Here is a 24,287-nt window from a genome sequence, read left to right as displayed (position 1 = left end):
AGAACCCCGTATTTTTGCATTTTTCGTTGGGTTTTTGGTCAACGTTGCATCAAAATTTTTCCTGTTGCAGAGGATATTCTTTCCGACACAACATTTGGAAACTACTGTCGAAATGCTAACCTTATATGAGCAAATACAACCTTACATGAGACGTTCTGCCGAAATGCTATGTACAATACATTACGGGTTTCGCGCAGGTGCAGTACGTTCTGCCGACGTGCTTACTTACATAAGGTATGCAGTGCACAATAGTTGCCCCTGAATGTATTACTGAAGGCACAGAATTTTAGTCTCAAAAGAATAACACAAATCTTATAAGTCTTATTCCTTTTACAGAACAAATTTGAAGGTTTTCTGTATAAAAATTTGACCAAAAAACAGTTCCTGTTTTGCTCACTAAACATCCCTTTCACAGTTTACTTTCACGGTTATTGGCATAAAAGCATTCTAATGCTTTAGAAACTCTTTTTTCTGACATGGTGAACTCCCTTTTTTTAATCAGGATACTGATTGTTCATGCATAATACTAACACTTATTAATATTCAGAAATATTAGATCCGAAACACAGAACATCAGTTGATTAAAAAAAATACTATTCTAAAACGGCTTCATAATTAAAACAAAAGTTGATTCTAAGATTGTCTACTCAATTAATTGTAAGGACAAAACTGCAACACATATTATTCAGCTTAGGCCACACCAATTTAATTTCTTGGTTAACGTATTCGCCCGCTTCATTTTTTCTGATTTGCAAATAAAAATTCAGAATCAACCTCAAAATGCTCATATTTTGCCCTGTACAGTTGAAAACAGTTGTTACAGTTATTCAATCTTTCAATGCAATGGTATCATTAAAAGTTCAACCATGAAGTCAACACACCAGCCTGGTGTGTTGACTTCATGGCTCCTATTGTGCCATTTTGGACCATAATAGGATGCCTAGACCTGGTTTTATTTTTATTTTTTTTCGCCCGCCCGCTCCATTATTTTCCTAGAAAAATCCGTTAACCAAGAAATTAAATTGGTGTGGCCTTAATACAACATAGTATTGTACATGACAAACTATGAGGAGCACTTGTCATTTTTTTGGCACTAAATTAATGAAAACAATGGCTTTCCTATAAGGTAATTAAAATTAAACTACATACATCTGATGATGTTTACAGACAGCTATGAGAATATATAATACATAATAAATGAGAAAATGGCTCTGGTAGCTATAAAACTTAGTCTTCACATATTTGTGAATTTTTCTCCCAAATGTACTAAAAGCCTTAAAACATTCTCTGCACATCACAATAATGAATATACATGATCTAGTAAAAAGTTGAACCGGTATTTTTCAGCTTGGAGATTAAAAAATGACCATCGTGGTTCAGATGGTTTAAAAGGCACAATCTGGCACAAAGTGTTATTTTATCACTAATTAGATTAATTAGATTAACTCGTAACAGGATAATACCTAAGGCAGAATAGCAGAAAAAAGGAAGAAATCCACATAATATAGAAAGTTTAAATCATTTTAAGTTGATGCAGAACCTGGCCAAGTACTTTTTAATCACTACATAGACGTGAAGTTGTTGCAAGATATCTAAGGCAGAATAGCAGAAAAAAATCCACATATAGAAAGTTTAAAATCATTTTAACTTGATGCACAACCTGACCAAGTGTTTTTTAATCACTACTTAGAAGACGTGAAGTTGTTGCAGGATGATATCTAAGGCAGAATAGCAGAAAAAAATCTACATATAGAAAGTTTAAAGTTAAAATCATTTTAACTTGTTGCAAAGTAGATACATGTTATGAAGCAAGTTTAAACTGTAATATGCAACACAACAAATTGGACTCACCCAAATTTTTGACTGTACAACTCCAGTCTTTGTCAACAATCCACCACTTCCGTGACGTCATGCAGATAACACACGTGACTCCGTGAGCAGTGGATCATACATTGTAGGTTGCAGAAAGTCTGTGACGTCACGGAAGCAGTGGATTGCTCATTCCTTGACAAAGACTGGAGTGGTACAGTCGAAAATTTGGGTGAGTCCAATTTGTTTGTTTTGGATATTACAGTTTAAACTTGCTTCATAATGATTTCTACCAACACAGATGAACTTTCAAGATTAGATACATGTTGTAAATAAAACGAGAAGCGTTTCTGCTTTTTTTTCTCTCCACTAGCTGCAGATTCCCGTGTTGACTTCGCATCCGGACGTCGGCACGGCGAGGAACAGTTTCCCGTCAGGACACGTGCAGAGTTCGTAGACGTTGTTGAGCCGGCGCCCCGATCCGGCGGGCCTGCTCTCCGGGATGTTCTGTAGGTGGATGTTACCAGCATCCAACACAATCTGTCAGGGGGGAGAAAGAGGCAATATATATCTGAAGGGACCTGGTACTGTATATACAATGTACATATAGAACACAACACAGGGTATTCCGTATCGCCCGAGGTATCGGCCCGTGCAGCCGTCGGGGCGATCCAACTCGCAGGAGGGCCAGAACCGAGGGCGATACGGAATACACCGTGTTGTATTTGATTTATGTCATACCCCCCCAAGAAAACACACCTTTCAATGCAAGATGAGCAAATAGTTGGTGCCACTAAGCCCTAAAATGCAACAACATCAATTCTAACATCCGGATTCTGTATTCAAATTTTTGAAAGCGGCGCACATGGTTAGGGCAAGACGCGTTGAATCGTTCTATGGAAGCCAGGGCCGTAGAACTACTAGTTATCACACGGGCCAGAACACCCATATTATATATCAGGACCAAGGTGAAAATACTGTAAATTCTATTGTATCATCTATGGATGAAACTTTCAGAGCCTATTTTGAAGCTGTGGCAAAAGTATGTACAAATGTACCTTTCCCTGGCTGGATGTGAGTTTGAGGTCAGTACGACAGGTTGCAGAGAATCCTCCTCCCTCAGCCTCCATGGTCACTCCTTCTGGTGCCTCCACATACAGGGACCTGGTGGTGGACTCCAGCCTAGCAGACAGTTCCCAAGGTTTAACAACATGGGCAGCATTAGATTTTCAGGAAAATGTCAAGGTGTGTTTGTCATAGCTGACACTTCAGGGCTCGAAATTTATTTATGGGAATAGGTGCACTGGTGCACCCATTTTCAAAATTTTCTGGGTGCATATATATTAGATAAGTAGAATGTCAGCAAAAACTAATTATGTTTCATTTCTAAAGAAAAGTACTCGTACAATGATTTAATTATTTTTTCTGACACTTAGACGTTAAGAATATGCTGTATACTACTATACATTTAACATCTTTACATATGTAAACCTACAAAAATATTTGGGTGCATAGAAAAAAATGGGGTGCACATGTCCAATTTTGGGTGCACTAAGGTGCACATGCACCCAGTATTTCAAGCCCTGCACCTGGAGCTGCAGTACTTTATTACATCACTAGGAGGCATTGTATGAGAGAACAACAGTCACTACAGTGCAGCCAAGCCATTTGTGTATGTAATAAGTTTGTACTTACTTGAGGGGTTCAAATGGCTCTGCTCTTACATGCGGGGTCTGCACTGAGCCTGCAAAGACTGCTCCTTGCTCTCCTAAAAACAAGTATTTCAGAAAATAGTAAGAATCTGTTTGACAACAAAAACTGTGCTTTTGCCTTCATATTCAATGGCAAGGGACAATGTTCAGTACTGCAATAGACAGAAATTAATTTACATTTCAAGCTTCATTCTAGTTTGATGTACATTTCTATAAGGCCATAACAAGTAAATTGTATGGATGACATCCTCCACAGATTCCAAATCTAATGCGAGCGGGCGAAAAAAACAAGGCAGGCCAAAAAAAAACAAGGTTCCCACAATTTAAAATTTTGACTCAATCATTGTACAAATGGTTTTGATTCAGTAGGAACATCACATATACACAGCCAGCATCACATATCAATGCATCAAAGTATGAAACAAAACATTAAATCAGAGTCTTTTCTTGTCTCCTCTCTTCATAGTTATTTGACATTCACCTTCCGGCATGGCAACAGATCTCTTTACCCATTTTCGGCATATTGACCACTGTCAGAAGGCAAAAAAATGTCTTGTTTTTTTTTTTTCAAAATCAGGCGAAGATTGGCAGGATTAGCAATTTTAAGTATGAACCAGCCAGTTAAGTTACCTGTGACTCTGAGTCTGTCTGCTCCAACCACCACTTCATTGGTGTCAGCGTAGAACAGCATCTTTCCATTGTTATCATCCACCTGGAACTGGTCATTCATGGCAACCACGTCATTGGCACCTGGAGAAAAGAAAACATCACCAAATCTGTCAGGAACAGCCTCCAGTTTAATTCTGGACTTCCAGTTTAATTCCGGACAACCTCCCATATCTCAGCAACCTTACACCCAGATGGGCTAATATCGCAAACCATAGGTAAAAATGATGTAAGAAATATGTAGCAGCTATTCATGACCCCCTGGGGGTTCGTTCAATTATTTTACGTATTATAACCCTTGAGCATTATGCATAATTATGCATAACCCCTGAAAGCATTGTGCAAGCATTAACTACCTACCATTATGCAAGGTAGGTAGTTTTCTAGGGTCGGTCGGGAAACAGGAAACACAACATTTTCTTTCCTAGGCCTAACAATCCTGTCTGTAAATGTTCCTTTTGATGTTAAAACATAACTCAGGGTTCTAGTTAGCGTGAAGTAGCGCAGGGGCCCCCTACGCTATAACTTTCACCCCCTACGCTAAATTTTCCCCCCTATGCTATAATTTTGACCCCCTACGCTAAATTTTCAATACAGCATAGGGGCATTGTGACTGTATTTCTTTGTTCAAGAATGCCAGATCAAGTGTGAAAAAATATCAATCAAAGATACATTGTACATACCTTAGAAATAACATTTTTTCCCTTTGGGTAGCCCTCAAATGGCCCCTTTTTTAGCTCAATTTTTTAAAAGCTCCGCCCGTAAGGCTACTGACTTACAATGTACAAAAATGTATATCTATGATGTCACTGTCTAAGCATTTAGACCTTCAAGCTTGCAATACATGCTTGACACATTCACGCGAAAAAACATCAAGACCAAGGTTAAATTCTGACTCATGCTTTACTAGATAAAACATGCACAGCCATAACACTAACAGAATATCTAAACAAGATGCTAGGGGGGCCCAAACTCATGTCACTTCTTCCCTACCCCAAGAGCTATCTACCAACCAAAATTCATGACCCTTGCATGTCCAGATCGCGAAATATATACAAAAACGGAAGTTATGCTGCAGTACCAACAAAAGCCGCCAGGGGGCCCAGAATCTAATCATTTCTAGGTCTCCTCAAGACCTACCCACCTACCAAGTTTCATGACAATACAATATTAAGCTTCTTGAGTTATGCTGTTCACAAACGGACAGACGGACAAATGGACAGATGGACAAACGGACAGACGCTACTGAAAACATAACCTTCTTGGCGAAGGTAATAAGATTATAGTTAAGATGTATGTGTCCTTCTTACCGATAACCAGTTTCCCAGTAACGTTGCCATTCCGGTTCCTGGCATTCATGGTCACATTTCTGGCTGACTCCAGAACAAGAGGCTGGTTCTGTGAGGGAAAAAAATGGTAGTATACAATGAATTTCTGATTTTTGACAACAACTATAACTATGCTCACTATGCACTATTGCACTGTACGTGTAGGGATTCAGACTCATCTTTGACTTTACAAGGCTTGAAATACTAGTGCAGATAAAATGGAGGCTGTGCAGGTATTTCTGATGTCTACCTGCACCTAATCTGCACTGGTCCATGTACTGGGTATATGCAGGTTAGTGCAGATAAAATGGAGGCTGTGCAGGTATTTCTGATGTCTACCTGCACCTAATCTGCACTGGTCCATGTACTGGGTATATGCAGGTTAGTGCAGGTAAAATTGGAGCTGTGCAGGCATTTCTGACGTCTACCTGCACCTAACCCACACTGGTCCATGTACTGGGTATATGCAGGTTAGTGCAGGTAAAATTGGAGCTGTGCAGGTATTTCTGATGTCTACTTGCATCTAACCTGCACTGGTCCATGTACTGGGTATATGCAGGTTGGTGCAAGTAAAATTGGGGCTGTGCAGGTATTTCTGATGTCTACCTGCACCTAACCTGCACTGGTCCTTGTACTGGGTATATGCAGGTTGGTGCAAGTAAAATTGGAGCTGTGCAGGTACTTCTGATGTCTTCCTACACCTCATCTGCACTGGTCCTTGTACTAGGTTTATATACATGTACAAATGTAGGTAGTGCATGTGCTGCATTGACTGTTACCACCTATGAATGATAAAACTTGAAAGAAATAATGGCAATGGTTTCTGAACAGTGTAGGTATGACCCGACTTCTCAAAGTCTGAATGGTGCAGGTAAAACTTGTCTGGTGCAGGCAATTCCAATGTTAAGAAGATTTGCTGAAAAAAAAGGATTTTGAGCCCTGGTGTAGGACCAGCCATTCAGAATGTGTCTTTCACTTCAGCTTACCGTACAGTAATACAATAAGAGTTACATACACATGTATCTGTGTAACATCAACTTGGCCATTGCCTCAAGTCCCCATACATTCTGACTACCATGATATGTTTTGATACAATACAGATGTTAGTGGTGGCAGGTAAAATGGAGTAACTTGACCTGTGGGTTACTAAAAGAATTCAGACAGACATTCTATCTACTCTCTTGTAATATCTTATTTGATAGTTGATGATGTATGTATATAAACAGTGTTACTGCCGCAGTGGGGTCTGGTTTTATTTAATCATACAATGGCAAAAGTAGAAAAGTCAAGGTAAAAGACTGGCTAGGCTTAGGCCACAGCAAGTAAATTTTATGGATGACATCCTCCGCAGACTCCAAATCTAATGTATTAGGGCGAAAAAAACAAGGCGGGCCAAAAAAACAAGATTCCTAAATTGTCAAATTTTGACATCATAAACCTCGTTAAACAAGAAAATGATAATATACCTATATTGTTTACGTTTACTGCCAGCTATTGCAACATACATTTGTCAATGAAACAACTCTGAAAAATGAAAGTTTTCTATCATCCTACAAAATGAGTGGGAACGTATAAAATGAATGAAATACAATGTATATCACTGCATCAAGGTAAAAGACAAAACATTAAATCAGGGCCTTGTCTCATCTCCTCCCTTCATATTTATCTGTCATCCACATTCCGGCATGGCAAGACATGCCATTTTGCCCATTTTTGGCACGTTGACCACTGTCAGAGGGCAACAAAATTTCTTGTTTTTTTCCCCCAAAATCAGGCAAAAATTAACGCACATGCTGATGTCATCCATAAAAATTACTTGCTGTGGCCTTACCTGCAATCCAAACCACAGATTTTAAATCAAGATAAAAAGTTGTTGAACTTGCATCTATCAACATGTAATGTTACCAAAAACCTAAACAGCAACATCTTTGTTTGGTAGTTTGATGATATCTCGGCTAGTATCGTGTTCACACCTGGAGTGTGTCCAGCATACCAAAATGCTTTTGGGCCCTGTATTTATCACCAGGATGGTTGACTTTGACCTTCAATAGCCTGGCTACAGGCCAGGGACACTCTCTGGAGTCTTCCGTGTGTGAACAGACACTAGGAAAGGCCTAGGAAAAAAGATGTTGTGTTTCCTGTTTCCTGACGGACCCTAGAAAAAACTGCTGACACTAGCCTTTTTTGGGGGGGTGGATCCCTGCAAGGGACATGAATTTTTCGAGCTGATTAACCTTTTCTAACTCCATGATCTGCCACCTGAGTGATAAAATATTGTACACTTGGTTTTCTAACATTGACATTGAAAATAAAAGTGTCCTCATGCAATTTTTTTTCGTAGGCCAAACTGTTCCTTGTACCACTAGAATGCAACAACTGGAAAAATTCTTAACATGCATATACGGCATACTTTCAACCTTAAAAGAACTTAAAACTTAAAGGTCACACTTTGTTCCTTAGGGATATTGATCCAAATCTAGTCTGTTTTCCAAAAGGTCTGCATACTAGAACTAGTAAGGGACTGTACGATATTTACCGGTGGGGGAGGGCTGGTGCGTAGGGGGGGGAGGGCCATGGAAAAAATATTTGGCATATGGGGGAGGGCCATGGAAAAAAAATCGGGGCTGGGGGGAGGGCCATGGAAAATTTTCTTTACGAATCCGTCGTACGATCCCTCGAAAAGTGTCCCTCAAAATGCAGGAAATAATGTTCAGAGGGTCAACTATTACACATTTTTCCCGAGCTCTCGCGCCTTCGGCGCTCGACACAAACTTACGGCAAACAAAATTGAGATGACGGACGGGAAAAATCAGGCTGACTAGAACATTGATTATTGAAAAATAACAAAAAATGAATACTAAAGCATGAAGGTCTAAACCTAGCATATTTAGCACATTGACCAAGAAACACCGGTTCTTTTACAGCAGGCGACGCCCTGACGCTCAAATCTGGCCTGCTTTGTGCTGTTGTCCTATAAAACGTGATTTGTTTTTACCATTTTACTTAACGTAAATTCCCGACTAAAGTACGCACTTCTTAAACTTTTCAAAATCCCAAAAGTGTCTCGGGCCGTCACCAAAGTCGGGGTGCGTACTTTATTTGAGATTTTCCCCCGACAAATACGTGGACGACCCAGGAATATAGCGGAACACCGTCACGGGGAGCTTGGAACGACATCGATCGTCCATAGCATGTTTAGATAAGAATATTGACGAGTGGAAATAAAGTTGAACTTCAATAAATGAACATATTTCCTCTGACTATCATCGATATTTACACCAAGTTCCGGTAAAAGAAGAAGTCAAGTCAAGCACACGGTAAGAAAATGTAGGTCACAGGCAAAGATGTCCGGCGCTTTGTCATGCCGACAGGATCGTTCGCCTGCAGTCGGAGGCGATCTCAGGAGAACCCCGGCCGAAAAAAAAGTAAATACATATACAATATTGTAAGAGGGTTTATGAGTAGTAATATTTGAAATGGTCCGCAAGCCATGAACGTTCTTGATCGTCGTAACATATGATAACGTAATAGTTGTACCTCGACTGATGGTCACTTCTAATGCACTTCCGGCTTGGGTTGAACTCAGAAAATTCAACAAAGATTATGCCCATGCCGTTACAGTTTAGTTGACAGAAATTGTTATCCATGGTATTTCGTATCAGAAATCTTTTTGAATCTTGATAAATGCCACAGGAAATTATTTTGTAGCGGGTTATACCTGCCACGCACGACGTGAAAATGCGAGCTAGATGTACTTCTACCCGGCTGTTGCAAACTACAATGATAGGGGCGGAGTTATAAGATGTAGTCTTTACTGAAATCTTACCGCCCGGCGGTGGGCGGGTCCAGTCTGTACGCGCCGACAGGCGTGGCGCCTGTGTTCGTGCCGTTGCCTTGACAACGCATGAAGTACCCCAACTAGACCGGGAAGCAACGTGCACGTACTGAAGTGTGATCGGCGTAAATAAAATAAACTTTGAATCATGCTACGCTACGCTTGTTCTCTTGTTCACGCCGAACTCTTTCTCCAATGTGCACCTACAACTGAAAAACTGCGAAGAGAGGGTCGTGGCAGCGCTGAGGACTGAGCTTTCCAGAACTTGGGCCCCGAGAAGGAAGTATTTTTTCCTCTGAACAGACTGTAACGTTACATATAAGTTTTAAGGAGTGCAAATTTATGCATGTTTGAAGTGTATATCCGTTTGATTTTGTGACAAAAACATCTCTCACATTACGAGAAATTATTTGAAACGCCCAGTCAGACATTTCACTCTCTCCTGTTCGGAATCGCAGGTTCCAGTAGCGCTGTTGTTGTTCAACTTGTTGTTGTTTTAGTTTCAGTGTCAAATTTTAAATTTAGTAGCACTTCTACACCCACAGTAGCAGTAAAACCCCGCCCAGTTCTCCGCCTCGATGATTGTTGCTCCCCATGGGTCGATGGGCGGGCGCTATTAAAGAAGTGTTCGGCGCATTTCGTATACTAAAGAGCAACAAAGCTACGTACTTGTGCATCAACATTCAACTATCCCTGTTAGCGAGAAAAGAATTATTGAATTTTTTTTCACAAATCTTTATTGACTATTGCCTGATCACCAACACTCTCCGGGATCCAAAATTGAACGTTTCGCCGCACTCGTCTTGTCCTTCCATGACGTCTTGCAAATCGGCTGCGGCCGGCGGTGAAAACAAGCCCCAACAGGCCAACACGAAACATTTCCCGCTACAATACTGTAACCAGTTACCACACAATCACGTAGTACACGGCCTAAATCTATTTTTAACCAGCTTTTTTCTAGAACGAACTGTCTTTAAGACATACATACAGATCCACAGTGCCACCGGCCGTGTGTAGAAGGGGTGCGTACTTTATTTGAGTTTTTCCATTTTACGTTTCATGATCAGACGTAATATTTGTCTCCCACCAGCCACAAATCGGGGGTGCGTACTTTAATCAGGATGCGTACTTTATTCGGGAATTTACGGGTAATACCTGTAGGGGGAGGGCCATGGAAAAATTTTTGAGGTGGGGGGAGGGCCAAGGAAAAATTTTGAGATTGGGGGGAGGGCCATGGAAAAATTTTTTGACCGGACTTCCAGCGCACCAGCCCTCCCCCCCCGGTAAATATCGTACAGTCCCTAAAGGCCACACTGATATGACATCTGCACGCGCATTGATTTTCGCCTGTTCTAAAAAAAAAAAAGATTTGCATCCTCCGAGGCTCTTGCCTGGTTCTTGACCTGGGTAGTCCATGTGGTACCTAGCGACACTACTAGGGGGCCGGCGGTAACTCTGGAGGATGACACTCATGCTACCGAAGCTCCACAAGTCAAGAACTTGTGAAGTACATACGTACAGTGCCGATTTATAAATTCCGCAAATGGCCAGCATGTGACTGCTTGTCGTAAACGTCGCTATGTACTACCGCAAATTCACAATACCAGCTTTGTATTCCTGTGGTTTAACAGCATTTTTATTTTTGGCCTAGTTTGGGGGTCTTCAGAGGATGTCATCCATAAAATGAAGTCAGTGTGGCCTCAATGCTGCTAAAAGACTTTGAAACAAATTGGGAAAGCAGCCTTGTCCTGAGTCCTGATCATGTATGATGACTGTAACAGTGGTGTTTGTTGGAAGTCAAGGTTACCGTGCCCCACAGGGTTCTACATGTCAGTACCAACAGCTGGGCCCCATGTAGTTGTGAGTGGCAGTAATAGGAGAGACTTGTGCCTGTGCCAGGAGTGGGAGTTAGGGGCTGGACCTAGCCTGGGTACCATCCGGATTTTCGCTACGCAACGCTCGAAAAATTTTCGAAATCCGGATGGTACCCAGGCTAGGCTGGACCTGGTAGAGATATAAAGTGTCTGGCAAAATCTTAACCCTTAGTTGATGTCTATGCCATTCCTAAGAGGGCCCGCATGCCCTTTTTCCATAGAGCGTAATCGGCAATTCTAATTCTACATAGAGCGTAGACAGACCACTCTAATTTAACGTAGAGCGCATTTTCCCGAAGAGGCTAATTCACCGTTATAATTGTACGTAATGTGTTGTAGCTACCCAGAATTTATCGTAATACATAGCGGGCATAAAATGTGAATTCAGCGTAATACGTAGCAGGGTTTCAAAACTTAGCATAGAGCGTTGTCAGGACCCCCCCTCCCCCCCATGCAGGCCCCCTTCTAAGGCACGTATGTAAACTTGTTACTTGTAGCAGTTCAAAGTCTGGATTAGGCCACACCAATTTAATTAATTGGTTAACGGATTTTTCTAGAAAAATAATGGAGCGGGCGGGCGAAAAAAAAATAAAATAAAAACAGGCCTAGGCATCCTATTATGGCCAAAAATGGTAAGATAGGTGCCATGAAGTCAACACACCAGGCTGGTTCAAAATTTAAACAATGAATTTTGGACTTTTAATGATACCACTGCATTGAAAGATGGAATAACTGTAACAACTAGTAAGAAAATGACTGTTTCCAACCGTTCAGGGCAAAATATAAGCATTTTGCAGTTGATTCTGAATTTTTATTTTTATTCGCAAATCAGAAAAAACTGAAGCGGCAAATCCGTTAACCAAGAAATTAAATTGGTGTAGCCTTATGCAGGGGTTTCTTTAGGCTCAAATTACACATCCACACAGCGTTATTGTCAGTCTTACAATCATGTCTAGAGTCTGGAATTTTTTAAACTAATCTGGCATCTCAGTTATCAGGCTAAGAATGCAGCTAAATCACAACATTTTTTTTATATTCTACTGTCTGGAAAGTATGTCAGACAAAGGTATGTAGGTCAAAAGCTTAACATGTATCTATTTCTATCATGGTCAAATTCTGATGAATTCTGAAAAGGCTAGCTGTGGTGTTCTCAGGGGTGTCAGAGTGTACAGTGAAATGTTACGGAATACAGTGAAATTTTACGGAATACAGTGAAATTTTACTAGTATACAGTGTAATTTTATGGAATACAGTGCAATCGTATTAGTATACAGTGCAATTTTACTAGTATAATATGATTGCACTGTATTCCGTAAAATTGCACTGTATACTGATACGATTGCACTGCATTCCGTAAATTTCCACTGTATTCCGTAAAATTGCACTGTATACTAATACGATTGCACTGTATTCATTAATTTGCACAGTATTCCATAAAATTTCACTGTATACTCTGACTAGTTGTAGGGTTATCCAAACATTCTACAGTTGCAGTTGAAGGGAGGGTTTGAAGTACAAACTCATCACTGTGGCATGTTTACAAGTTCATGTGCCAAGTTGCCTTCAAGAATTTTAAGCCGCTGAATGTCAATTTGTTCTGAGCAAAATAGGCGTTAGTCAAAGACGTGGCCTGTGTAACTTACAGAAGCAAATGAGGTCCACCATTTATTTTGAAAGGGGTGAGAGAGAAGCCTGGCCCAAGCATTTTGTAATGTCTGGCTGTCTTTTTCGCCACATAGTATGTTAGACAGGGTTGATAAGGGGCAGGGTGACGCCAGTAGAGGACTCAAGTTGCCAGGATAGTAGGCGTTACTGTAAGCCCTGTTCTGATAATACAAGATATAGCATCAGTAAGCTGAAGTGAAAGACATATTCTGAATGGCTAGTCATACACCAGGGCTCAAAATCCTTTTTTTCCGCAAATCTTCTTAACATTAGAATTGTCTGCACTAGACAAGTGAGGCCACACCAATTTAATTTCTTGGTTAACGGATTTTTCTAGAAAAATAATGGAGCGGGAGGGCGAAAAAAACAAAAACAGGCCTAGGCATCTTATTATGGCCCAAATTGGTACGATAGGAGCCATGAAGTCAACACACCAGGCTGGTTCAAAATTCAAATAATGAATTTTGAACTTTTAATGATACCATTGCATTGAAGGATGGAATAACTGTAACCACTAGGAAGAAAAGGACTGTTTTCAACTGTTCAGGGCAAAATATGAGCATTTTGCAGTTGATTCTGAATTTTTATTTTTATTTGCAAATCAGAAAAAAAATGAAGCGGGCGAATCCGTTAACCAAGAAATTAAATTGGTATGGCCTAAGGGTCATCCCCATGTCTTCCAAGACTTACCACTCTTGACCGGACTTCTGCAGCGTACAGCGGTTTAAGGAACTCGGACTCTCCCTCTAGCCTGAGTCCTCTGTCCAGGATACGGAGCTTTCCCATGCCATCCTACAGTCAACATGTACACATATCAGTTGTGTCATTTATAACATACTGTACCTTCAAATAGCAGGGCTCAAATTAATTTTTGGGAATAGGTGCACTGGTGCAATTTTTTGGGTGCAACGTATAAAATACATTGTAGAATAACTAGAATGTCAGCAATAACTAATTATGTTTCATTTCTAAAGAAAAGTATTACAACAATAATTTTATCATTTTTCTGACATTACTATACATTTAACATCTTGATGTGTACATGTACGGAAAATATTTTAGGCGTGCTTGGTAATGAAATTGTTCCAAAAATACAGTATTGAAAAACAAAAAAATATTCTGGATGACGAAATCTGTCTGATGTCGTCACAATTACTACCATTTAGCACCAGAACAAGCTACTATATGAGGATTCCATTTTATTGGGTGCCACCCATAAATTGCTAGAACCAGCATATATACAAAACAATAATTTTTGATTTAATTCAATGACATTGCATATTCGCTTCACAGATATCAGTATGCTATGGGATGGGGTTGGTTGAACTTGCTACATTAAAAGAATGAACAGAACAATGACTTTGATTGAAAATCCAGTTTTGTCACCCTAAAATTGCATTGGATGCCTTTAATTTAAATAACTGTTACTCACAATGTTTAAAGTTAAAACTTAAGATCCAACACAAAAATTTCTCTCACATTGAGCTCTAAGTGAGAGAATTTTTGTGTTGGATCTAAAGTTTTAACTTCAAAGATGTAACTACCAACACAGATGAACTTTCATGGTGTTACTCACAATGTTGAAGTTGAGCACTTTGAGGATCCATATCGTCAGGGCCAGGTTTATAACGATGAGGACCATGAGAAGTAAGATGAAGAGGTACAGGCATCGCTTCCTCCAGCCGTAGATACCGATCCGGTACGACATCTGCTGCTGCGGTCTGGACGGAGTGCCGTTCACGGCGTAGGAAGCATTCGCAGCTCCTCCTCTCGCCATGTTTTATTGCTCGATAGCACCTACCTGTATAACAACATTGTAAAAATTTTTTTAACATACAAACAAACTTTCCTGACAACTTTCCAGTGTCCAGGGTTCTAGCTAGCGCTAAGTAGCGTCGGGGCCCGCGACGCTAAAATTTTGACCCGCTACGCCAATTTTCCCCCGCTACGCTAATTTTCAGTACAACGTAGCGGCATTGTGACTGCATTTCTTTGTTCAAAAATGCCAGATCAAATGTGAAAAATGTTTTTTTAGCAAAGTAACGCACGTGGCGGCCCTCCCAGGAGAATGGGGCGTGCCTAGGCGGGGCCTTGGCTTCTTTACAACTTGTGTTGCCGCCCTTCTGTGAGTGACAGCGGCAGTCTCTTGACGCCCAGACACTGGCGTCAGGGTGTCTAGCCCAGTCTGTAGAAGGGATGTTCCGCCCCCTTCATAGTGTCGGCTTTCCCTCTGGGACGCCATATATGGGCTGGCCTATTTAACAATTCCCACGCCACGATGTATGTAGCACAAATATGTTTCCTCCCGTGTTCAACAGATCTCTCCTTGTAACTCTGGACATAAACACCTTCCACTAAATTGCATTAATTCTATATCTTGCCAAGGTGAAAAAAATACAAAGAGTTACAATGTACTTAGTCACCAGCCTAATAATTAAAGTGCTTTACAGTTCCAGCCGGCTCCCGAAAAGGGGAGGGGCCTCTAAAGCCCACAGCGGCAAACTTGCGTTGGTTGAAAATTTGCCACTTTAGTAAACTAAACAAGGGAGTTCACCCCCTTGGATCCGTTCATAGTTTAAACAAGTAAATACAAATTATTGCTCTCTTGTCAAATTTTTGCCGTTTTTCTTTACGGGCGTTTGTGATCTTTGTGACACACGTGGGTTTTCCTGCCACATATGCGTCAGTGCTGGTGCCATGCCGATTTCATGCTCTTAGCTACTGTGCGATCTATGTCGACATACTGGGTGTGCCTGTAATCATGTCAGCATCAAAGCTTGGCAATAACAACAAAGCCACGTGTTGAATCACGTCAAATTTCGGCCCAGTTTTGCAGAACAGAAATGGCACAAAGGAGATTAAAAGTGCCTCATAATGAGACACTATTAGCAGGCAAAACAGACGTATTTCTTATATTATTTATAGTTACTTTTTTTGCATGTAGAATATTACAACTTTGCACACCAGATGCTATGTTTAACATTTAATTTATCTCAGAGTCTGTTCTTGGTTGTGTCTGATTTGGAGTATCTTCTGTATTTTGTGAAGATTCCAAGCTGCAAAAATATAAAAATTACTAATCAAGGATACATTGTACATACCTTAGAAATGACATTTTTTCCCTTTGGGTATCCCTCAAATGGCTGCTTTTTAAGCTTAAATTTTTAAAAGCTCCGCACCGCGGAAGGGGGGCACATCCCCCCTTCCGCCCCATCCCCCCTCTCGGTCGCTTCGCTCCCACGACGTGCGTCAGGTACCACTACGCTAAAATAAAATCCTACCTAGAACCCTGGTGTCACTGACGAAAGGTAGTGGATATGCTACCTGAAACGTCTGACTGTTTCAAAAATCATATCCAGTCGCTTGAGTAACTGTTTTTGGCGTATCTTATTACCTGGATGTCTAACCTTCATCAACAAACCAACTGCAACATGTACATGTATACTTTCTGATCTGAACTGTCATACAAAATGCATCAAAATTTCTAAATGCTTTATGCAAAAACATAAACCTAACTTGAGTAATGTACGCATATATGTATAAAGCACAACTTTATGGAGACCCGAGTATAGAAAAGCCAAATTATAGGACAGATATCTTGAGTCAAAGCAAGGACATCATACAATATATTGTATGATGTCCTTGGTCAAAGAAACTTCACGTAATACTTACCTATAAAGTGTAACTTCAAGATTAACACTGTTACAGAAATACAGGTACTACATAAGATAAAATAGAACCTTCGCAGCACCCTACTCACTCCTTTCTCTTGTTAGCAGACCAAATGTTGACCCTTAACAGTTTATCACCAATGTTTACAAGTCCAGCCATTTCTTCTACTGTTACGACCTGTGTTTACTGGTCTAGTCACTTCTTCTACAGTTACAAACCACAGAGCCATTTTCTCCTCCAGTGGACAGCAGTACTAGATGAGGGCCTGCAAGCCCTTTTTCGTAGGAGTAATCAGGCCGTTTTAGACTTCGTAATTCGTAGGCAGCCTCCACAAAAATTAACGTAATTTGTAATAGTACATTAGCCGCAAATCGTAAAGTCGTAATCAGCTCTGAGGCTTTACATAATTCGTAATAGGCGGCGTAATTCATAATCACTACCCCCCTCCCCTGCAGGCCCTCCTAGATGCTTGACCTAGTTACTCCAAGGATTTTGGGTTTGCATGTTTTCCGAAATTCAGAAATAGATACTTATTAGAAGAATGCCAAAATAATAACAAATGGCCTTAGCAAAAATTCCACTTCAGATAGTTCTGGTGTCTGTAACTAACCTCGTTAACTTAGGACGTGTCCAGTCAGGATGTAAAAATCACTTCAACGAAGTTCATGAGCCTTTACCCCAAATCGCTGCCCTTGCAAGGAAAAACGTACAAATGGCAAAACTTGCAACAGTTACTGAAGGCAACTGCCAAACCAGAATATATCTCCTACCATGTGTGCTATTATACCACAATTCTGTAGAAGAATAGCAATGGAAGAAGTCTTTTGGCCTTTTCCAACTACAAGTCACTGAATCTTTTACAGGAAATACAATGTCGTATTGTTACATTTTCTCACCCTACTCTTATCAAACTCATTGTAACAGTATGACCCCATAAGCTTCCAACACCCAGACCATATTTTCTTGTACTGTATACCTTTTTAGCGGGAGAGATGCCTACAGAATCACTACAGTGCATCCATGGAAACACTGCTCAACTTGAAACTAGTGAATACATCACTCCTCTAACTAGGCCCTCCTGCTGTGAGAGTTTGCTTCGCTGGAACCTCCTCAAAAAGGCACAAAACTGGCTGTGAAAATGGCTCAACAAAAGGTTGACAAAAGGCCATTCAACTTCCATAGTCGAAAGATGAAAAGGCAGCACATCTACAGATTTTCCTTCGCATTATAGTCCAGAGAACCCCGCTAGGTTTTAACAGTAGTTAGTTTACCATGTTGAAAGGGATACAAGTATCGCAAACAGATCAAAATCAAATGTAGACCTGCAAATACCTGTATTAAAGTGGAATTATTAAGTTGTACACATGTTAGGCTTTATACTGGGTAAAAACATGAATGCAGCTATGCCTTATTTATCAGTAAGTTATGTACTTTGAACATAATAGTTAACTTGTAGTAAATTGTCTGTACCCTAGGCCTAAACCCACATTTACTGATTTAGGTTCAGGTCCGGATTCAAGTCCAGAGGTTTAGGTTCAGTTCCAGACTTTTAAGTCGAGGCCGAAACCCATGGCATATACAAAATTGCATGTTGGCAACCTTGCAATGTTGTCTGGGTGAAACTTTGGCCATTAACTTGAAATCCGACACTTGACGATGCCCGATGGCAATATTTTCTTCATTTTGCAGCAAAGATTTTGCAATCTGTGAAAGGTGTTAAGTGGTTTGGGAAGAAAAGGGGTATGTGAAATGGTCTTTAATGGTAATAAGTCCGGACTCAGTTCTTAACTTTTAGTTTTTTTTGGACTTGAACCTAAACATTCTTACAAGTCCGGATCCAAGTCCAGTGAACCGGTACGCAGCACTAGTAACAAGACAGTACTTAAAAAGACCAACTGAGTCTGCAGTAGTTTGTTTAAAATTCCTGGCCAGTATCTCCTACACAGAAATCAGATCCTTGGCCTGACCTAGAAGAAGCAGGCATCTTTTAGCCCCCGGCCTTGTCAACAAGACAAATCTCTTCCATATGGCACCAGTCATGAACTTGGTACCTGTAGGGGACTATGGTAGCCTCTACCAGGCTTGGGGAGGCGGCTGGAAAGAGTAGAAATCGGCCAAAATAGAGAGATAAGCATGCCAAGGGAGTTGAGAGAACAGTTCGCCGCCCCACAAACAATGAACTGTTCTCTCAACCGCCAAACTCCCTTGGCATGCTTATCTCTCTATTTTGGCCGATTTCTACTCTTTCCAGCCGCCTCCTCAAGCCTGGTAGAGGCTAGGACTATGGATCAAGTTGAATTGTGACATGGAGCTATAGAATAGAGGTACATAGGGAAAACATTTGCAAAAAAGTAGAATCTTATAATTCCTTTTTAGGCCACACCAAGTTAATTTGGTGATTCTCGGAAGAAAGGGACTTTTCTTAACTGTTGGGGACAAAAGTTTTGAGTTGATTCAGAACCAGACTCTTTTTTTTTTTGCAAACCAGAAAAAAAATGAAGAGGCGAATCCGAGAACCAACAAATTTAATTGGTGTGGCCTTATTAATACTTATCATAATAAAAAGGTACCTTTATTTGGTATAACACTAAGTTACGTTTTTTAAGTTTTGTGTTTCTTTGAAATTGTTGAAATTCTAGGTTAACATTTCACTGATAAAGAGTGTTGAAATAACACTTTAAACGTTTGGCTATTAGTATTACATTCTTATCCAGTTGAAATGTCTAAAATACAATGTACTACCTTACTGATTCAACTGTAAGTTGTAACGTATACTAATTGTGTAGTATCTAGAAATTACGTGACTGGTCAAAAATTGACAGATCAGCTTTCCAGACATCCAACAATGTGAGATGATGTCATGATCATGCCATACAACTGTTTAAACGATTTTCAACACCCTTCCCTCCTTCTTTTCCTCGTGAAAGTTTTACGAGCAAGATCTTAGGACTGTTCCCATATCACTTTCTCAGTGAAGTCACTGTTTGCATACTAACTAGCAGTCTGCTATGTACCACCTGGTAAAGGTTTTGGGTTGGTATTGGTTTTCACTTTTCAGGCTAGGGCCATACCAATTTAATTTCTTGGTTAACGAATTCGCCCGCTTCCTTTTTTTCTGATATGCAAATAAAAATAAAAATTCAGAGTCAACTGCAAAATGCTCATATTTTGCCCTGAACAGTTGAAAACAGTCCTTTTCATCCTAGTTGTTACAGTTATTCCATCTTTCAATGCAGTGGTATCATTAAAAGTTCAAAATTCATTGTTTAAATTTTGAACCAGCCTGGTGTGTTGACTTCATGGCTCCAAGTTCAAAATTCACTGTTAGGCCTGTTTTTATTTATTTTTTTTAAATTTTTTCGCCTGCCTGCTCCATTATCCGTTAACCAAGAAATTAAATTGGTATGGCCTAATACTGCTTTATTAGTTGTAATAAACGAGCTACAGGCATATGTTAGGCGTCCCTTCAGCTTGGCAGAGACAAGCTTGCTGTACAGTAGGAAAGAAAATTAAGAGGGAGAAACCATACGTGACATGCTTGTGGACTTTCCCACTGTGCTCGACCAATTGCTAATAAACATTAACTAGTAGGCGAATGTCAGGCACATGCAGGGATCAGCTGGAGATGTTAAACTAATCACATTGTGCTGATTGGAACCAGGTCATGGGTGAACCTTGGGGGAGGGCCTGCATGGGGGGGTCCCGACAACGCCCTACACTAGATTTTGAGAGCCGGCTACTCTGATGTCCCGATTAAACGTACCGGTACGTTTATTTTTTTCGGCCCGAACGTCCACCCGGTACATTCTTATTAGGGACGGTACGTTTATTAATTTTTGGGAAAAAAATTGTCCGTACGTACCGCACCATCAGCAAGTGGCCGGCGGCCGCAAAATTCGGCAACACGTCACAGATAAATATTTGGTCCATGATAGCGGCATTTCCCATGAATATAATGTATATTATTTATTTTCGCCTGCTGTCCATTTATAAGTCCCAAAACGTCTGAAAAAGCAAAAATTTGCCCACAAAACCGAAGGGGAAGGCGAGTAGCTAATCGACGTATTTAGCACACGGCGGCCGCAAGTCCTTGTCAAAATCGGCAACGCGGCAGAAAAATGCCTGGTCCATTTTAGCGATATTTACCATGAAAAAAAGTATGTGGTTTATTTTCCCTCTGGTGTTAGTTTTTAGGTCCCGAAACCCCTAAAAAAGTAGAAATTTGCCCACAAGACGGACGGCCGACGTGGGGAGGGCGCCTAGCGCCTGAGCAGCATGACCCGTAAAAAGTCAAAGGTCATAGGGCACCCATATTGCGCAATCACCGTAAAAGCGCCGATTTAGCTAATTTTAGGGCGTTTAAAATTGATACAATCACATTATCGATTTTTAAAAAAACAATGAGATGGAAACCAATCAAAATTTTATGCTGAATAATATTTTTTTCTTCAAAAGTTTTTTTCTCCAGAAGTTTTTCTTCTTCAGAATTCCAGACTTTGACCAGACTAGACAATGTACCATACCAAATAATTATTATGTTGAAATGGATTTTGTTGTAGATATACTCATTAAACCCCTATATTTGTACTTAATTGGGCTTGATTTTCTATCTCTTAAGTTAGTCAGATTTTCAACTCAAGTTGCAGGAGTAGGCTTAGCAAAGTGCATTTCAGAAGTGTAAAATGCAATAGCTTCTCCTACGGATTTTGTATTTCCCCAAAACAAGTACAATATATATATACTCATTAATTAAAGTGATATATACTCACTAATTAAATGTAACAGTGAAAGATTTGCCAATATATTGGTATTGAAATAAAGAGCACATTTTAGTATCAAAGACACACAGTTCACCTGTCAATTTGGTCATTTTCCGGGGGGTACGTTTATTCCGGAGGGTATGTTTATTAGACTTTGACGATTTGTCCGGGGGGTATGTTTATTCCGGGGGGTATGTTTATTAGGGACATGAGAGTACGTATTACGCTGAATTCAAGAAGCCTCCCCAATGTTTTACGATAAATTCTGGGTAGCTACAATTATGCGAATTATGCTCTACGCAAAATGCACCAATTACACTCTACGTTGAATTTGAGCGGTCCGTCTACGCTCTATGGAAAAGGGCATGCAGACCCCCTTGGGGTAGATACATGTACCATTCTCACATGGTGTCTCAGGGGTGAATGTATCCAAAATAAACAACCTAGTTATAGTTTTACATACCTAGCTCTGTAACTCTTACCTCAGAAATGTGGTGAACTGGCTAAGAAGGTACCTGTAAGGCCACACCAAGTAAATTTTATGGATGACGTCCTTTGGAGACCCTAAATCTAATGCGAGAGGGCGAAAAAAAACAAGAAAGGCCCTAAAAACAAATGGCCTAGATCAGAAAAAATACTAAGAGTAAGAGATGACAAATGTTAGGACACAAATTGAATGAGGTGACACAGTGTAACAAGCAAGAAGTCATCATCAAAACAGCAATAAATCAGGTGGAACAGCAGTTGTCGTCCTGTCCTGTTTTCGCATTACGGGTTTCACGTCAATCTGACGATTTGCGGATCTGTCTTGACTCTTTGGTCATAGTTACAGGAAGCGGAATTTCTTGTTTTTTTTTCTAGGAACAGGCCAAAATCAATGCGCGTGCGGACGTCATCCATAAAATTTACTTGGTGTGGCCTAAGCTGTTATCCTGGTTTGCAGTCAACTGTGACAAGCTGCTATGTGACTCAATACTCATTACCTTGAAGTTGAAGACTGAGATGTGTGTGTATTTCACCATGATAATGTGAAACAGATTTGATATGTTGGACTTCAGGATTAAAACAAATTGCTATTTCAACTGAAATGTACTCATGCCTATAGCCAGGAAATTGAATGGGGGGTGGGGGGTTCTTCCCACTGCTTGAGATGACCAGGGGGTGCGTAAGCTTGAGGTTCCTAGGGGGGTCCGGGGGCATGGTTCCCCAGGAAATTTGGAGATTTTTGTGAAATTTTGCGTTTTTTAGAGGACTTCAAAGAAAAATCAGAGATAACTTTTTTTAATGACAAAGTGAGCCGTTTTCCTACGATTCCAGCCTCGCTAGTGACACAAATTAGTCCATCTTTTAAAGAAAAATCTTGGACCTTTAAATAAAAAGTGGACCAAAATGTGGACCTTTGAGCCTTGTTCTTCCGAACCCTCCCTGGCTATGGGCATGGTACTGCACTGTAAAGTAGTATGTTGTAATATTAGCCTGAATGAGAAAACCGTGCTTCTCAGTCATTTACATGAAAAAAATTAAGGTCTTTTTTATTTATTTACGAAGGTCTTTGCAATATACTGTCAATACAAACAATTTAGAATTTGATAACTGTAAGTATGAATCCTACAGCGAAGTGACAGCGAAAACCGCGAATCTAAAAGTACTGAAAAAACCACAGGAATTCCAGTATTTATTTCGGTTGCCACTAGTGCTGCATACCTAAAACCCACATTTAGGTTCAGGTCCGGATTCAAGTCCAGAGGTTTAGGTTCAGTTCCGGACTTGTAAATCCGGACCTAAACCCATGACATGTACAAAATTGCATGTTGGCAACCTTGCAATGTTGTCTGGGTGAAACTTTGGTCACATAACATGGAGGTCGGTACTTGATGATGCCCGATGGCTATGTTTTCTTCATTTTGCAGCAAAGATTTTGCAATGTACAGAAGGTTTTAGGTGGTTTGGAAAGAAAAGGGGTATGTGAAATGGTCTTTTATGGTAATAAGTCCGAACTCAGTTCTTGACTTTTAGGTTTTTTTGGACTTGAACCTAAACATTCTTACAAGTCCGGATCCAAGTCCAGTGAACCGGTATATGCCACAGATTGTTGATCACTCCAGCTGGAATAGAAGAGTGTCTGTTTAGAAGGGGTGACAGTAGGTCAACTGTGGAAGGACTGCAGCAAGACTGGCTGTGGAACTTCTTATTCTCCTGAGACTTCCCAGGACTGGTTACTGGGTCTTCCTGATGATGGTGACAACAAACATGCTGTCCTAGATAAAACACATGTGGCAACTGGTCTGACACATATTATAGGGACATGGTTTGAATCTTCAAGTCTAAGGGACTGTACGATATTTACCGGGGGGGGAGGGCCGGTCGTCTGAGGGGGGAGGGCCTAGGAAAAAATTTTTGAGCCGGGGGGAGGGCCTAGGAAAAAATATTTTAATTTGGGGGAGGGCCTAGGTAAAAAATGTTTCCAAAATCCCTTCAACTCTACAACGTTTTTATACACTTTCAAAACAAGATTAACGTCTGTCCCATACATATCGTAGCGATTTGCCGGTCATTGGAATCAGCAGAATTTTACGTTCCAATAATATCCATCCCTATTATTATAAATGTATTCGCCCAAATCTCCCACAGTCCTCTTCAAAATCTTGTATTTTCGCCAGAATCGGCGAAACTGGACTACACAGCCAAATTACATGGATTAAAGTCATGTCAATCGCGGCTATCGAAAGGATACCGATCAAAAATGTAGGGAAGGCTTGTCGGAAGATTTTGAAAATTAATTTTCGCCGTTCAACGCACCCTTCCCAGTGGTGTGCGTGCGTCGGCAAAGGTGACCCGCTGGTCCCGCCTCGCAACTCGCTCAAACTTCTCGGCGTGGATGTCAGATGTCGACGGATTAATTTGGTATTTTTTAAAACCAAGGACTATTCTAACATTTATATCTATGTCCCTCCAAAGTTAATTGA

General features: G+C 40.5%; 1 protein-coding gene across 1 annotated transcript in view; it reads right to left on the bottom strand.

Annotated features, from left to right (window-relative positions):
* Positions 1-2,137: 2,137 nt before the first annotated feature.
* The window catches only part of LOC109487839 (delta-sarcoglycan-like), a 31,815-nt gene continuing 9,665 nt past the window's right edge, over positions 2,138-24,287 (bottom strand). The window contains exons 2-8 of the mRNA XM_019791932.1: positions 14,466-14,690; positions 13,580-13,681; positions 5,498-5,585; positions 4,152-4,271; positions 3,505-3,577; positions 2,868-2,991; positions 2,138-2,349 (exon numbers count right to left, since the gene is read on the bottom strand). Of these exons, the coding sequence (XP_019647491.1) occupies positions 2,179-2,349; positions 2,868-2,991; positions 3,505-3,577; positions 4,152-4,271; positions 5,498-5,585; positions 13,580-13,681; positions 14,466-14,666 (879 nt within the window). The 5' untranslated portion in view covers positions 14,667-14,690 and the 3' untranslated portion in view covers positions 2,138-2,178. The remainder of the gene's footprint in view (positions 2,350-2,867; positions 2,992-3,504; positions 3,578-4,151; positions 4,272-5,497; positions 5,586-13,579; positions 13,682-14,465; positions 14,691-24,287) is intronic.

Source organism: Branchiostoma belcheri, unplaced genomic scaffold (genome assembly GCF_001625305.1).
Source record: "Branchiostoma belcheri isolate BF01 breed outbred unplaced genomic scaffold, Haploidv18h27 scaffold9, whole genome shotgun sequence".
Taxonomy (NCBI): domain Eukaryota; kingdom Metazoa; phylum Chordata; class Leptocardii; order Amphioxiformes; family Branchiostomatidae; genus Branchiostoma; species Branchiostoma belcheri.
This window is presented reverse-complemented; position numbering and strand designations above follow the sequence as displayed.